Source organism: Budorcas taxicolor, chromosome 11 (assembly GCF_023091745.1).
Source record: "Budorcas taxicolor isolate Tak-1 chromosome 11, Takin1.1, whole genome shotgun sequence".
NCBI classification, from domain to species: domain Eukaryota; kingdom Metazoa; phylum Chordata; class Mammalia; order Artiodactyla; family Bovidae; genus Budorcas; species Budorcas taxicolor.
In genome coordinates this window covers 147,251,482-147,265,501 of record NC_068920.1, presented here as the reverse complement: position 1 = coordinate 147,265,501, position 14,020 = coordinate 147,251,482, and the positions used below count along the sequence as shown (strand labels likewise).

General features: G+C 45.2%; 1 protein-coding gene across 1 annotated transcript in view; it reads right to left on the bottom strand.

Moving 5' to 3' along the window:
• ADAM17 (ADAM metallopeptidase domain 17) overlaps positions 1-12,285 on the bottom strand; it is a 42,650-nt gene extending 30,365 nt beyond the window's left edge. Inside the window, exon 1 of the mRNA XM_052647672.1 lies at positions 12,079-12,285. Coding sequence (XP_052503632.1) covers positions 12,079-12,169 — 91 coding nt within the window. The 5' untranslated portion in view covers positions 12,170-12,285. The remainder of the gene's footprint in view (positions 1-12,078) is intronic.
• Between the last annotated feature and the right edge of the window lie 1,735 nt (positions 12,286-14,020).

The following is a 14,020-nucleotide window of genomic DNA, read 5'->3' as shown; positions in this document are numbered from 1 at the left end:
TATCCCAGTAGTATCCAAGTATTCTTATCAAACACACACACATACTCACACACCCCTGAATCTAATTAAGATAGAACTTACAGTTTTTAAGACAAAAAGGGATTAGAGGTTTCCAAAGTAAATAACCACCTTAGGAAGTAACCAGCCACACCCAGAATGTTCCATTCCTGCAAAACAAATGACCCAATTTTTCCAGGAAACAAATGGCACAAGAGAGAAGGGAGGGGTGCAGACAGAAGAGACTTAAGAATACAGGAAGCAAGGCGAGGTGTGAGCCTTCAGGGCTCCAAGGTCTAACAAATGGGTTCTGGAAAGAGACCTGGAACACGTGAACCTAAGTCCATGTCCATGTCCTAATAATTTTAATACCTCAGAGAATATTATAGTATGCAATGAACTAACTTCTAAATTCAAGGCATTTATGGCTATATGTTCAGAATTTCAAAGAACAAGGCTGCCTACATGACCTGCCCACTGCCCACCTGGGCAACATCAATTCCTTACCACTTGATGTAAAGTAACATGAGCAACAAATGTACCAATGGTCTGGGCAAACCAAACTGGAAAAGCAAATCTTCTATAGAAAAAAAAAAAAAACATATTCCAAATTAGAGAGCAAAATAGCGGCGATTTCCCTATCACCGTGCCCTCAACAGACGCAGCAGAACAGCATCCCATGGGACACCAAGAAGTGCAGTGCTACGACCAAATGAATCCCTAAGAAGAAAAATCTAACACTTTTTTACCAGACTGACTTGGAACCCAAGAAAAGCAAAGCTGCACTGCCACAAAGGCAGAACAAGCACTTGTAAGTTCCTGTTTGGCAAACAGCAAGAGTAAACACTGTAGGTAGAAGTCACTTTTTATCAACAGCAACTCTGCTGTCTCTCCCACAGTCAGGAAGACTTCTGGAAGACACTTTTGGTGACTTAAGTCTCTGTAAAAACTGTCTAAAAATATTTGAGCCGATGTTTCCTTTCCTCTCAACAACCATCACTGCAGAAGCAACAGTATTCAAAATCATTCCAGTGGACTTAGAATGTCCTCAAAATAGAGCAGCAGGAGCTTAAAATACAAGTCTGTTGCTGGTACAGTTAAAAATGCCTACAAAACCATTTTTAAAAGAATCTACCCTATACTTTTCTCCATCCTTTTCTCCTAAATACCCTCAACTGGTTCTTTCATCCATTTATTCACTATGTGCCAACCACTGGTCTAGGGGCTAGGAGACAGCATTCAACAAGCAAAGTCCTTGCCTACAGCAGTGGGAGAGACAGCCAACACCCAAAAGCACCCATGCCAGTGCTGTGGCATGAGAGTAGGGGAGCAGAGGCAGACAGCAGGGAGGGCCAGTGTCCAGAGTGGCCGAAGAAGGGAAAATGCCTCACTCTCACACGGTATTCAAGCAAACCTGCAGAGGCAACTACTATGTAGGCAAAGGAGGCTTAGTCAAAGTCCATTCAAGGCTCTAAGTCAAGACTAAAGGGGTAGCAAACTTCACACTCATTGGGTACCAACCATTTTCTGTTAACAAAAATTTGCCTTTTATTTTTATTCCAGAGGAAAGCTGTTTTGGAAGGCGTAAATCTCCTTTATGCCAATGGATGGTTACTGGTGACTTGACCTTGCTAATTATAATGCTTAGAGGCACCAATGAAAAACCTTCAAGAAGCTTGTCATTTATCCAACAATTTGAGTGTTTTGTTTCCAAGACTCCATACTAGGCATTTTACGTTATCTTCACAAACATCCTTGGGATATTTTCCCTACCTTCCACATGAAGAAACAGACTCGGAGAGAAGAGTATCACAAAGCTAACACAGCACAGCACAAGGATTTGAATTGGGGCCTGTCTGGCTGAAAACCTCAAGCTTTATTGATTTCAACTTTGAAACTGCTGAAAAATAGCCTAGCTCTTCCTGGACCCTCCACTTCTTGGCCTCCTCCTTTTTGATGTGTCAATCAAACATGATTCTGCCTCCCTCTGAATTCTGCAGCCTTTTGTTTACACCTCTCTCCTGGCATTTTTGAGTTATATTTGTCTTATCTCACAAACAGACTGTAAGACAGCCAAAAGTGAGCTCCGTTTTAAAATCACAGTATCCTTACCTCACGACACCTGGCACAGAACCCTGCACAAAACGGCACTCCCACGTTCACAAATTGCACAGATTCTCAATGCTGAGGTGCTGACACAATCCTTTAGCCCTTCAGCTTCCTTGATACAGGTTGGTACATGGACTGAGTTTCACTCAAGATCATAATCACTCCTACTGACTGGAATACTATAGTTTTATTGTCAACGATACAGGCTAGTTGTTCTCAGAGTGTGCTCCCCACAACCAGCATCACCTGGGAATCTGTTTTCTCCTCAGTTCTCCACAATCAGAAATTCTAGGCAAAGGGCCGTCATTTGTGTCTAAGGTGCCTTCCAGGTGATGCTGACGTTCATTCCGGTCTGAGAACCACTGAACTAGGCAACTAAGGAAACAGCTCAAAGCAAAGGGAAAAATCTTCAAGGATAAAGATGTTCACTGTTCAGTCTTGCATTAGTTTTAAGAACAAAAAACTGGAAACAAACTAAGTACCTGGCTAACAGAGAAGGGACAGCACTTCCTAATGACAAAGAAAAGAAATCTGCAACCATTTAAAAGCTGCCAACAGACTGTAAGAACATGGGAAAATACTTACACTATAATATTAAACAAACAAAGGTAGATTTTAAAATCTATTCCTATTGCATGACCTTAACTATGTACAAAAATAGGGCTAGGAAAAAAGAGCAAGATAGTAACATCACTGGTTATCTTTGGGTATTTTTCTATAATAAGCACTTATAAAAGGGAATTAGCTAAAGCATGTTAAAGTACTTAACTAATACGTTTCCACTGTAACTGACCCTCTTTTTAACTTGAGATCTCAAACCGGACAGCCTGCAGCCATTACAGACAGACAGCAGATGCCTCTTGTCCTGCACTCTTGAGCTCCTGCTCTTACGCAAGCAGTAACCTCTCAGATGTTCAATATTTCACTGCACTTCACCAACTATTGGTGATCCAATTTTCCATAGCTTTTTCAAAAGAATTTCTATCTCCCCCATCCAAATCCAAAAATCTCCAAAAACTTAAATATAAAACACGTAACTTCCTGAGGTAGAGTTTATGACAGTCAATACCAGACAATGCTAAGAGAACTATCTTATCAGCTCAGGGTGCCTTCATGTTCTCTCTTTCAGACAGGGTGCCTTCATGTTCTCTCTTTCAGAAACTCCACAACGGCTGCCCAGCACCCGCCACATGAGAACACTTTCCTCGCTTCCTACAAGTTGCTCCAGCAATCACCCTGAACAACCAAGCTTTTCTCATTTCAGCTGCTACAAACACAAATTAGAAAAAGACACTATTTAAAAGAGTACAGCATACAATTTATAGTGGTAGTAATACAGTTTACTGGGCTTCCCTGATGGCTCAGTGGTAAAGAATCTGTCTGCCAATGCGGGAGACTTCGATTTGATCGGGAGGATTCAATCCCTGGAGAAGGAAATGACAACCCACTCCAGCATTCTTGCCTGGAAAATTCCAAGGACAGAGGAGCCTGGCGGGCTACAGTCCATGGAGTCGCAGAGTCGGACACGACTTAGGGACTCAACAACAACAATGCAGTGCGCTGTTCAAGAGCACCGTATCATTTAGGATCTCCTCCCAAACCTCTCAGCTCTCCACCGCCACGTGTTAGTTTCCCTCACTTGGCCTCTTCTGCCTAGTCCTCCTTAGGGACCCGACTCTTACTCACTGCTTTTTAAGGCCTTCCACCCCCACCCCTTTCTTACAAACACATCCTGCACATATTCTTCCCCTTTCCACCAGACCCCACCTACTCATTTACTCAACAAATATTTGCTGAAAACCAACCATCTTCCAAGCACTAAGGATATTAATGGAGAGAAAGAAGATATATTTCCAATATTGTGACTTTGGGAGAAAGAGCATGATACTCCCCCACCCCCCCCAAAAAAATCACGATACAGTACTTCACAAGTCTAGGGAGAGGAAACTGCAAGAAGTTATAGAAGGACACAGAGGGAGCATGACCTGTGTGGCAAGCCATGGATGCTTCCCCAGAGAACAGCAGTGAAGTTAAAACCAAAAGGATGAGGAGGCGGCCAAGAGAAGAAAAGGACAGCGTTCTCAGCGAGGGCGTATCTACGCTGAGGTCCACAAGAAATACACTCAGAGAACTGAAAGCAAGCCAGGGAGGCTGCAGGGCAGGATGGCAGGGAGAATATGAACAGGTGGGAGGCTGGAGAGGCAGGCAGAGGTCTGGTCAGGGAACTGAATTAAGGATGCAGGACTTCGGACAAGGGCAACAGGTATCAATTGGAAATTTCACCCTGACTGTGAAACCAAATCCCCTAAAACAAAGTTCTCCTGCTGAGCTTATGATCAACCTCTCTATCCAAAACTTAACCTCTCTATCCAAAACTTGGGACTGAAACCAAGCAGGACCCTCCCAGGTACAAAAGCCTTTCTGTCTCCTGTTGCTTGTTTGTAGAAAAGGCTTTAGCCTCGAGTTCCAAAGGGCAGATTCAGGCAATTGCTAATTAGAAAAGTGAGGGACTACAGAAACAAAGAAAAAGCAGTCAAGAAACAATCGAGTCCAAGTTCCTCCTCCAGGGATATACAGAACCTAATGACACAAACCTCTGAGTAGTTCTGCAGGAACTAGGACCCCTCCCCCCACCCCGCCCCAAGGTGGAGGATGGTGACGACAAGCTGACCACCAGAACGCAGACCCAACTGGTTGGAACCAGAAGGTTGAAGATCAAGACTCCTGAAACACCACCCTGTTGCCTCACCACAAACCAACTGGAAGGTCATGCTCCCTGCAACACTCACCCCAAATGTTACCTTTAAAAACCACGGGCAGCCAGGAAGATGGATCTGAGACAAGTCTACATCTCCCACCTTCTCCACTGGCGCCCTCCCAATCAGTAAACCTTTTTCAGCTTCAAACTCAGACATTGCCATTTGTTGGGCCTCACTGTGTGTCAGGCACATGAACCTGGGTTCAACAACAACTGCAGTGACTCTCTGCGAACCCACAGACTGTACAGTCCATGGACTTCTCCAGGCCAGAACACCGGAGTGGGTAGCCTTTCCCTTCTCCAGGGGATCTTCCCAACCCAGGGATCAAACCCAGGTCTCCCACATTGCAGGCAGATTCTTTAATTCCCTGAGACTCAGATTCCCTGAGCCACCAGGGAAACCCTGAAGGGGCTAGAGGAGGACAAACCTGCAGTCTGGGAAATCAGCTAGTAAGCTGTTGAGCAATCCGGGCAGAGATCACTTGCTGACCCTCAAGCTTCTCACTTGGATATCTGGGTAGACAGTGGCACCATAATCACTGAGATTACAAGAAAACACAACTGGGAGCAGGTTTGGGGAAGGGATTTGTTAAAAAGAAAACACAAGTCTATGATACCAAATTAGGCTTAATACCTAACTTAACTGTAGTTTCAACCTTCACCAGCAAAGTAATCTTAAGCAACAAGTTTGGAACTGCCTGGTCACCACCGAGGAGGTAATCCATCACAAGGGCCCTTCATCCCACAGAGGAAGAAGAGATATTCCATATGATAAAATCCTTGCCAGTTCCCTTTCCCCCTAAAAAGATGATGTCTTGGCCTAAAAACTACCCTTTCCTTTCACTCACAGCGCCCGTGTCCCACCCTTCTTCCTATCCAAAGCTTCCATTTGGTACAAACCCTCAGAGAACCCTTCTAGCTGCTGGCAGGCATGCTGCCCAATGCATAAAGTGCCTCGTCAAGCCAATTAGATCTTCATATTTACTTGGCTGAGTTTTGTTTTTAACAGGCTGACATAAGGGGACAAGTGGATGCTGAAAGATTCTGAAGTTCTACCCCTTGTTCCTTTACATACAGTCTGCCATTATTCATTTACACAGAACTTTTTTGCATTAAGTCATCATATGTTTGCAGTTGCATCACTGAAAATTCAGTGATTTTAGGCAGAGAAAGAGTAAATCTGTTAGTCTATGATGTTCAAAATCAATTATCAGTGATAAAAAAACAGCTGATACTTCCTTCTTTACGTTCTCAAAGAATACAGAGAAATCTGCACCTTCAGGTCTGCAACAAACCAGCTTTTTGGATCCAGAAATGGAGTGGCCCACAGGTTTGATAAACCTTCCACTCCACCTTTCCCTCAAACCTGAATTGTTGTATCTTCAGGATATGCTTTTATGGCCACTGACTTTGGTACAATGACATAAAATATACCCTTACTTCATTCATCATGTCCAGAGTCAAGTTTTTAAAGTAAAACTGACTTTTGGAAAAAAAAAATTTTTAACATCAGAAACATTTTGTTTTGGGGTATAGCTGATTAACAATGTTGTGGTAGTCAGGTGAACAACAAGGGGACTCAGCCATACATATACATGTATCCGTTCTCCCCCAAACCCCACTCCCATCCAGGCTGGCATATAACAATGAACAGAGTTCCATGTGCAACACAATAGGTCTTTGTTGGTTATCCATTTTAAGTATAGCAGTGTATAGAAAACCTTCCCAAAGTCTCTGACTATCCCTTCCCCCTGGCAACCGTAAAGTTCATTTTCTAAGTCTGTGAGTCTCTTATTAAAACTGATTTTTAAATAATGAAGTGTTGGAAGAATCTGAAAACATTTGTGAACTTTTTACTTGATTTCTCTTTTCTTTTTGCAATCAACCGCCTCTTCCTGGAATTCAGCTTACGGCTGTCATGCAGCGCTGCTGGAGTACTCCGCTCACTCTCCACGACTCTGCTGCACAGAGTATGAAGAGTTCCTCCAAAAGACACAACCAGAGTCACGCCCCCACTTCTCGCACAAGTGGGAAAGGTAAAGTCAGGGCTGCAGTCAAGTGTGTATTTCGCTTGTGCAGAAGACACAGGAGACGTGACTGCTCTTTAGTACTCCTCCAAATATGCAGGACAAGGGAAAGGCCTGGTCACGTTGCAACGAGCCCTAGGCATGGGAGAATCCCTCCCTGGGACTAAGGGATAAGAAAAGAAGAAATGGGCTGTCTGTGAGGCGGTGGGCCCCAAAGACTGGGAACTAAAAACTTCATTTTATGGGTTTATACCAGTTAGGCAGGATGAAGGGTGAGCTGCCTCAAATAACTCCTTATCAAGAGCCCTTCAACTTGGCTGGAACTAAACCTGGGCCAAAACTCTCCAGCAAGACCAGTCAAAGGGAAACTGAGCCAAAGGGAAAGTAAGCCTAGCTCAATGTGTGCTTAGTCGCTCAGTCCTATTCGACTCTTTGTGACCCCACAGGCTCCAGGTCCGTGGGATTCTCCAGGCAAGAATAGTGGAGTGTGCAGCCATTCCCTTCCCCAGGGGATCTTCCCGATCCAGGGTATTCCCAAACCCAGGTCTCCCACATCGTACTTGGATTCTTTACTGTCTAAGCCACCAGAAAAGCTCCAGCCTAAGGGAACCTTGAAAAAACCCTGGATTGATCCATAAGGCTCTCTGCAGCTGAAATGGATGCAAATTCAGGTTAAGAAATGAGATTACTTCCACAGTTTGCAACATTGCTGCCTATTCCTGGATTATATCTTGTCTCCTATTTACATTCTTCTAATCAAATAGATAAGAAATTTTGGACATGTGAAGTAAGTGGACATTTGAAGTATCTGTGAATACTGAGATGGATACACGAGAGTGGAGCTTCAGAGAACAAGCCTAGGTCAGAGATCTATATTTGGTAGTTATCAGAACAGTCAAATGGTAAGTGAAACCAGAGTAGCAGAAGAGACGGTCAAAGCTTACAACTCTTATTCTAAAATCATGGCATCTGGTCCCATCACTTCATGGCAAACAGATGGGGAAAAAGTGGGAAACAGTAGCAGATTTTATTTTCTTGGGTTCCAAAATCACTGCAGATGATGACTGCAGCCATGAAATTAAAAGACGCTTGCTTCCTGGAAGACAAGCTATGACAAACCTAGACAGTGTATTAAAAAGCAGAGATATCATTTTGCCAACAAAGGTCCAGCTAGTCAAAGCTATGATTTCTCCAGTAGTCGGGTATGGATGTAAGAGTTGGACCAAAAGGAGGCTGAGCACTGAAGAACTGATACTTTTGAACTGTGGTGTTGGAGAAGACTCTTCAGAGTCCCATGGACTGCAAGGAGATCAAACCAGTCAATTCTCAAGGAGATCTACCCTGAATATTCACTGGAAGGACTGATTCTGAAGCTCGAATGCTCTGGCCACCTGATGTGAAGAGCCAACTCACAGGAAAAGATCCTGATGCTAGAAACGAGGGCAAGAAGAGAAGGGGGCAACAGAGGATGAGATGGTTGAATGGCATCATCAACTCAACGGATACTGAGCTTGAGCAAACTCTGGGAGAGAGTGAAGGACAGGAAAAACCTAGTGTACTGCATGCAGTTCATGGGGTTACAAAAAGTCAGACACAACTTAGCAACTGAACAACAACAACTCTTTTATTAAAAGGCAGGAAAATAAAAAACAACACCACAAGAGGGACGTAGGGGAGGAGATACGCAGCTCCTTGGCTCACTTTAGGACTAAGGGACATATGAGAATGCACTTCATTTCACCTCGCTACCTCTATGAAAGTGAAGTCATCTCCGACTCTTTACGGCCCCATGGAGAGTGTAGCCTACCAGGCTCCTCCATCCATGGGATTTTCCAGGCAAGAATACTGGAGTGGGTTGCCATTTCCTTCTCCAACCTCTCTGAAGGTTTCCCTGTGAAGACTTTTCCTGTCCTTTCCTCCCTCCCTCCCAATCTTCTGACTCTTCAAATTATACTTCCAACAGAAAACACTCACCACCTCTCACAAATACAAAACGGTGATGTAACCGACATTCAGCCAACTGGGCCTTGAAAGACACCTACGCTTAATGTTCTGGAAAACCCCATGAAGGCCAAAAGGAATTCTCCAGTTTCCCTACCCTGACTCTCTGCTTAACTCTTCATTCTATTTTAGAAATAGTTTATCTCTTTCACTAGTACACAGCAGAGCTGCATTAAATTTCTCTTGAAGTAAAATGGGGTGGGCAAGTTATTTCAGTTTCAATAGAATCCATCCTGTAAGCAAAATTTACATCAAAAGAGGAAGTCAGATGTCAAAATATTGAGCAGAATGATACCATCAATAATGAGAAATGAGCACTGCCAAGTGGAGAATCCCCACACTAATTACCTCAGGGTACATGTTTCAGACACAAACTTTCCCCCCTCATCTGTGACAGTATTTTTTTCTTTCCACCCACTATATTCTCTTTTATTAAATGTTACACAGAGAAAACTTTTGAAATCAAAGTGAGACTTATACACCCCAGCTGCAACCTCAACAAGATACTATGACTAGGCTCACATGACTCATAAATTTCCTAAATTATGCAATTCGTAACAGTTCAACTGAAATCATTTTCCATGGTCTATGCAGTACTCCAAAAGCCAGGATTCTATTATATATATGTATTCTTCAGAAAATGTTGTCAAACCCCTAATTAATATTTAGTACTGTGGCTATATATGGTAACATTTATAGGATAAGAAGGCTGTTAAACAATAAACCACATTCTTTAACTATGAAATTACTCATTGGCCTTGACCAATTCAATCTAAATGCTGGGGCAGGGTTAAGCAACAAATTACATTCAAAGCCATCAAACACATGCACACACGCACACACAAACATTTTTCAAAAGGAAAAATACCCACAAGGCATGTATTTATTGGCATATATTTATCACTAATGGTACGAACCTGACAGGTCACTACACTTTTCTGAGACTCATCTTTCTTGCCACTTTATTTAAAAAACTAGACATGATCTCCAAGTTTCATTTCAATTCTAACACTAAATGCCTCTATCAGGAACGTCCTTGTTTTCTCTTTTCAGCTACTTAACCTTACAGCCAGGCTCAATATCATCACCTACTTCAGGGAGCCTTCACTAGCCTTCCCCAGCTAGTTTCAGTACCACCTGATGAAAATAATTCCCTGCCATAATGTCTTCTAACAGTCTCCTTCATACTCTGCTAGCATTTTCTGCTTAGATCTCTCTATTCCACTATACCAAAAGCTTTTTGAAGATGGATTTGTCTGATCATTATACTTTCAATGTCACACATATTACCTGCATACAGTATGTGTTCTTCAAACATGCAGTGAATAAACGGCTAAGTCTGTGCATTTTCCTGGCACCAACTGTCTGCATTTTGCAAATAAAAACACATGGTCAAAAAACAAAAACAAACAAACCCTTAAGATTTGTGACTGTTCCTGAGAATAGACCTAGAAAGCAAGGTTTTCTTAGAAGAAAACATAGATAGTGCAGGTACTATGTGCATTCCTAGGATTCGTGCTACTTAAAGACTCCCACTTGTGAACAAGAGAATGACGACAAAACTGAAAGCTGTATTAGTGGTACAAATATTTGCATTTCAGTTTTGTTATTCTCTTGTTCTCAAGTGGGAAACATTAAGTAGCACGAATCCTAGGAATGCACATAGTACCTGCACTATCTATATCTTCTTTTTTTAATATTAGGGCTTCTCTGGTAGCTCAGCTAGTAAAGAATCTGCCTGCAATGCAGGAGACCTGGGTTCAACCCCTGGGTTGGGAAGCCCCCTGGAGACGCGAAAGGCTACCCACTCCAGTATTCTGGCCTGGAGAAGTACACAGACTACTACTCCATGGGGTCAAAGAGTCTGACACAACTAAGCACCTTTCACTTTCACTTTTTTTTTTTCTTATGAAGTGGATCCTTACCTTCTTCCTCCATCCTGACCACCCCTAACTTACCACCGTCCTTCAATCTGTATTAACTTACCGCATCTCAGCACTTCCTACCAGGTTCTCCCTAGCCGTTCATTAAACTAATCACCTGCAGCTCATTTTCAATTTGAGATAACCACAAAGCAGTAGTTCAGGTGAGAACACAACATCTTTAATACTTTCCATCAAATACGGTTTTTGTCCATTTAATAGGAAAAAAGAATTGCCGGGTAAAGTAATGCAAATTTTTTACAGGCCATAAAAAAATCTACATAGTATCTCAGTCTGCACAATATTATATTACATGGCATCATGGTGAGATTTGGAAACCAAAACAACCATGAAAAATCACTGAGGCTAGAGCTTCTCACAGTGGGAAAATACAATTTCATACTTATTACTAATTAACCAAACTCTCTTACATGTTAACTTTTAACAGATAGAGAACCCTAACGGTCACTGTAAGTTTTCAAAAACTTCCACCAAATTTCACATCTCTCAATGTTAGTCCTTTAAAATCCAAACTCTTCAGAAAATCTAAATAACTCTCTACTTCTATCCTCAAAACTAATCAAATTGGGGGTCCCTGATCATTTTTGTTTAAAATGACAAGGCAGGCATTCACAGTAAATGGCATCACGAGCTGACCTGGCAGGTTTAAGAACCTCCAACAAGCAGCTACATTTTAAATAACTACACCACGCTTATGTTCGCAAAATGCAACTCCAAGAATTTCCCAGTCACCGCCTTCCAACCAGATTACAGCCTAAGGACCTTCTAGGCAGAAAATCTAGTTCGCTTCCTTAGAGCCGTGGAAGAGATGGGGAGCTCTGGGGCCTTCCTATCCTCCTCCAGAATCCTGCCTTTGCTAAGAACAAAATGTAGCTTTGTTAGCGGGGCAGGACCGGGACCACATCTCCCTCTCCGAAGACGAGCCGTCACCACTCCCTGCCTTACAGCTTTCCGGAACACACGCCCAAACACAAACTCGAGGGGCAGACCGCTCCCAGGCCCTCAGTCACTAACCGGAGGCCCCCGACCCGACCCCAGGACCCCTTTCCCATTCAGAGAGACAAGCCCAGCTCTACTTCCCCGACTCCGAGAGCCACACCCCCTTCCTACACCGAAAACTTCGGGACGCGCCACGGTCGTCCAACACCCTGCCTCCAAACACCTGAGAGATCCCGCTCGCCTGCTCTTCCCCCTAAAAGCTGCGCGCCCCAGGCAACCGGAGCCAACTCCCCAGGGTCCTTACCGAATCGCCGCGGGGAGCCCCGCTCGTCAGGAGGTCGCGGCGCCAGCACCAGATGAACCAAGCTGGTCAGCAGGAGGACACGGTGCCTCATGGTCCCGGCCCGGCCACCGGCTCCACCTCTCTGGGGGGCAGCCTTCGCCTGAAGGGGGGGCTAGGGACGCCGCTCACATTGGGAGATGAGGGGATCCGCCCGGGCCGGCCCTTCAAGCTTCTTATTCCTCCCGCGCCGCCTACCGGAAGACTCCTGAGCCCGGCTAGAGGCCCCCAGGAAGTGCAAGCAGAGTTCCCAGAGGCTGGCGCAGCCTGCTTCCGGCCGCCGCCGACCCCCGCACCGCCCACAGCCGGAAGCCCGGCGCCACTCACGGCATGCCGGGAGCCCCGCGCTCGCTCCGCCCCGCGCCGGCGCGCCACTGTCTTCCCGCCCCCACCCAGTCCCGTTGAGGGTTTTTCCGGCGCCGCCTCTGACGGGCCGTGCGACGTCCTGACTCGACCCAGTGGGGCCTCCCCTCTGTCCCCGGATGACCCCCGCCAGGGATGGGGTAGCTCACGAATGGGCCCTCAGAGGTGCATCCGGCTGTATCCCTCGGTCCCACCGCCTCTGTAAGCGATATCCGTCCGCTTTCAGTCGTGTCCGACTCTTCGCGACTCGATGGGCTGTAGTCCGCCAGGCTCCTCTGTTCATGGGGTTCTCCAGGCAAGAATATTGACATGGGTTGCCGTTTCCTTCTACAGGGGAATCTTCCCGACCCAGAGATGGAACCCGGGTCTCCCCGGGTTGCAGGTAGACTCTACGGTCTGAGCCACCAGGGAAGTCCATCTGTATAAGGATCCCTGGTTTCCCTGGTGGCTCAGAATCCGCCTGCCATGAGAGAGACCCGGGTTCGATCCCTGGGTCGAGAAGATTCCCCTGGAGAAGGGAATGGCTACCCGCTCCAGTATTCTAGCCTGGAGAACCCCATGGACAGAGGAGCCTGGCGGGACTGTAGTCCGTGAGGTCGCGAAAAGTCGGCCGGGACTGACTGAACGACTTTCCCTTTCACCCTTTCACTAAGCGAGTTGTAGAACCCTGGGGTCCAGTGCGGACGAGGAGCCCCTGGCCGGGTGTGCTCGGGGTGTGACCCAGCAGCGAAGTGCTGGAGCGAATGAAGGACAGCTCCCGGGAGCGGGAAACCCCCCGCGTCCGTCCCCTCGCCAGCTTCTGCGAGACCAGCCTCCCAGTTGAAAACGGGGTGTAGCTTGAGTTTCCGGGCCCCGTGTCCGACCAACCGCGTGTCTTAGGCCTCGGTCGGTTATAAGGAGAAAGGCTTTTTGCCGGGGGGGGGGGGGGGGGGGCGGGGGAGGGTGGTTAAGGACGGAAATAAACAGGTGCTTCCTTAATGCAGTTTTTCTTTGGCTCCGCTGTACGTAGAGGATGTAAAAGAGTTCCAGAAACTATACGTTGGACCTAACCCCTCCTGCATGTACAGGTTCTAGAATCGTCCAGCAAACTTATTGAAATTCAACTTGGTGGTCACTTTTTACTTAGATTGGAGATTTGTCAAGACAGTTTGTGTCTTGGTTTGCAAATCCTTTGCATCATTTTAGCTCTAGTTTATAGTATTCATGGTACTTAATAAAACATTCTAACAACGTTGGATATGAATTGCTGTTTTGGTTCAACTAACGTTTATACGTAGGACATAATACATTTTCCACGTAAGAATGAGAAATACAGCCTTTTCTCCATTATGAAATGGTAAATTGTTAGGAATGGAGTGTTATTCCTGTCTGGCCAAGTTTTAAGGCTGCTCCTAATAAGATACTCATACTGTGGTTTAAATTTAGGTTCACTGCGACATGCCTCAGTAAAATCTCAGCAGCTTTTCCCAACGGTTATTATCCATAGTTACTAGTTTTGTGCATTTTTGGCATAACTAAATCTGGTTTGATCATCTGAGGTGTA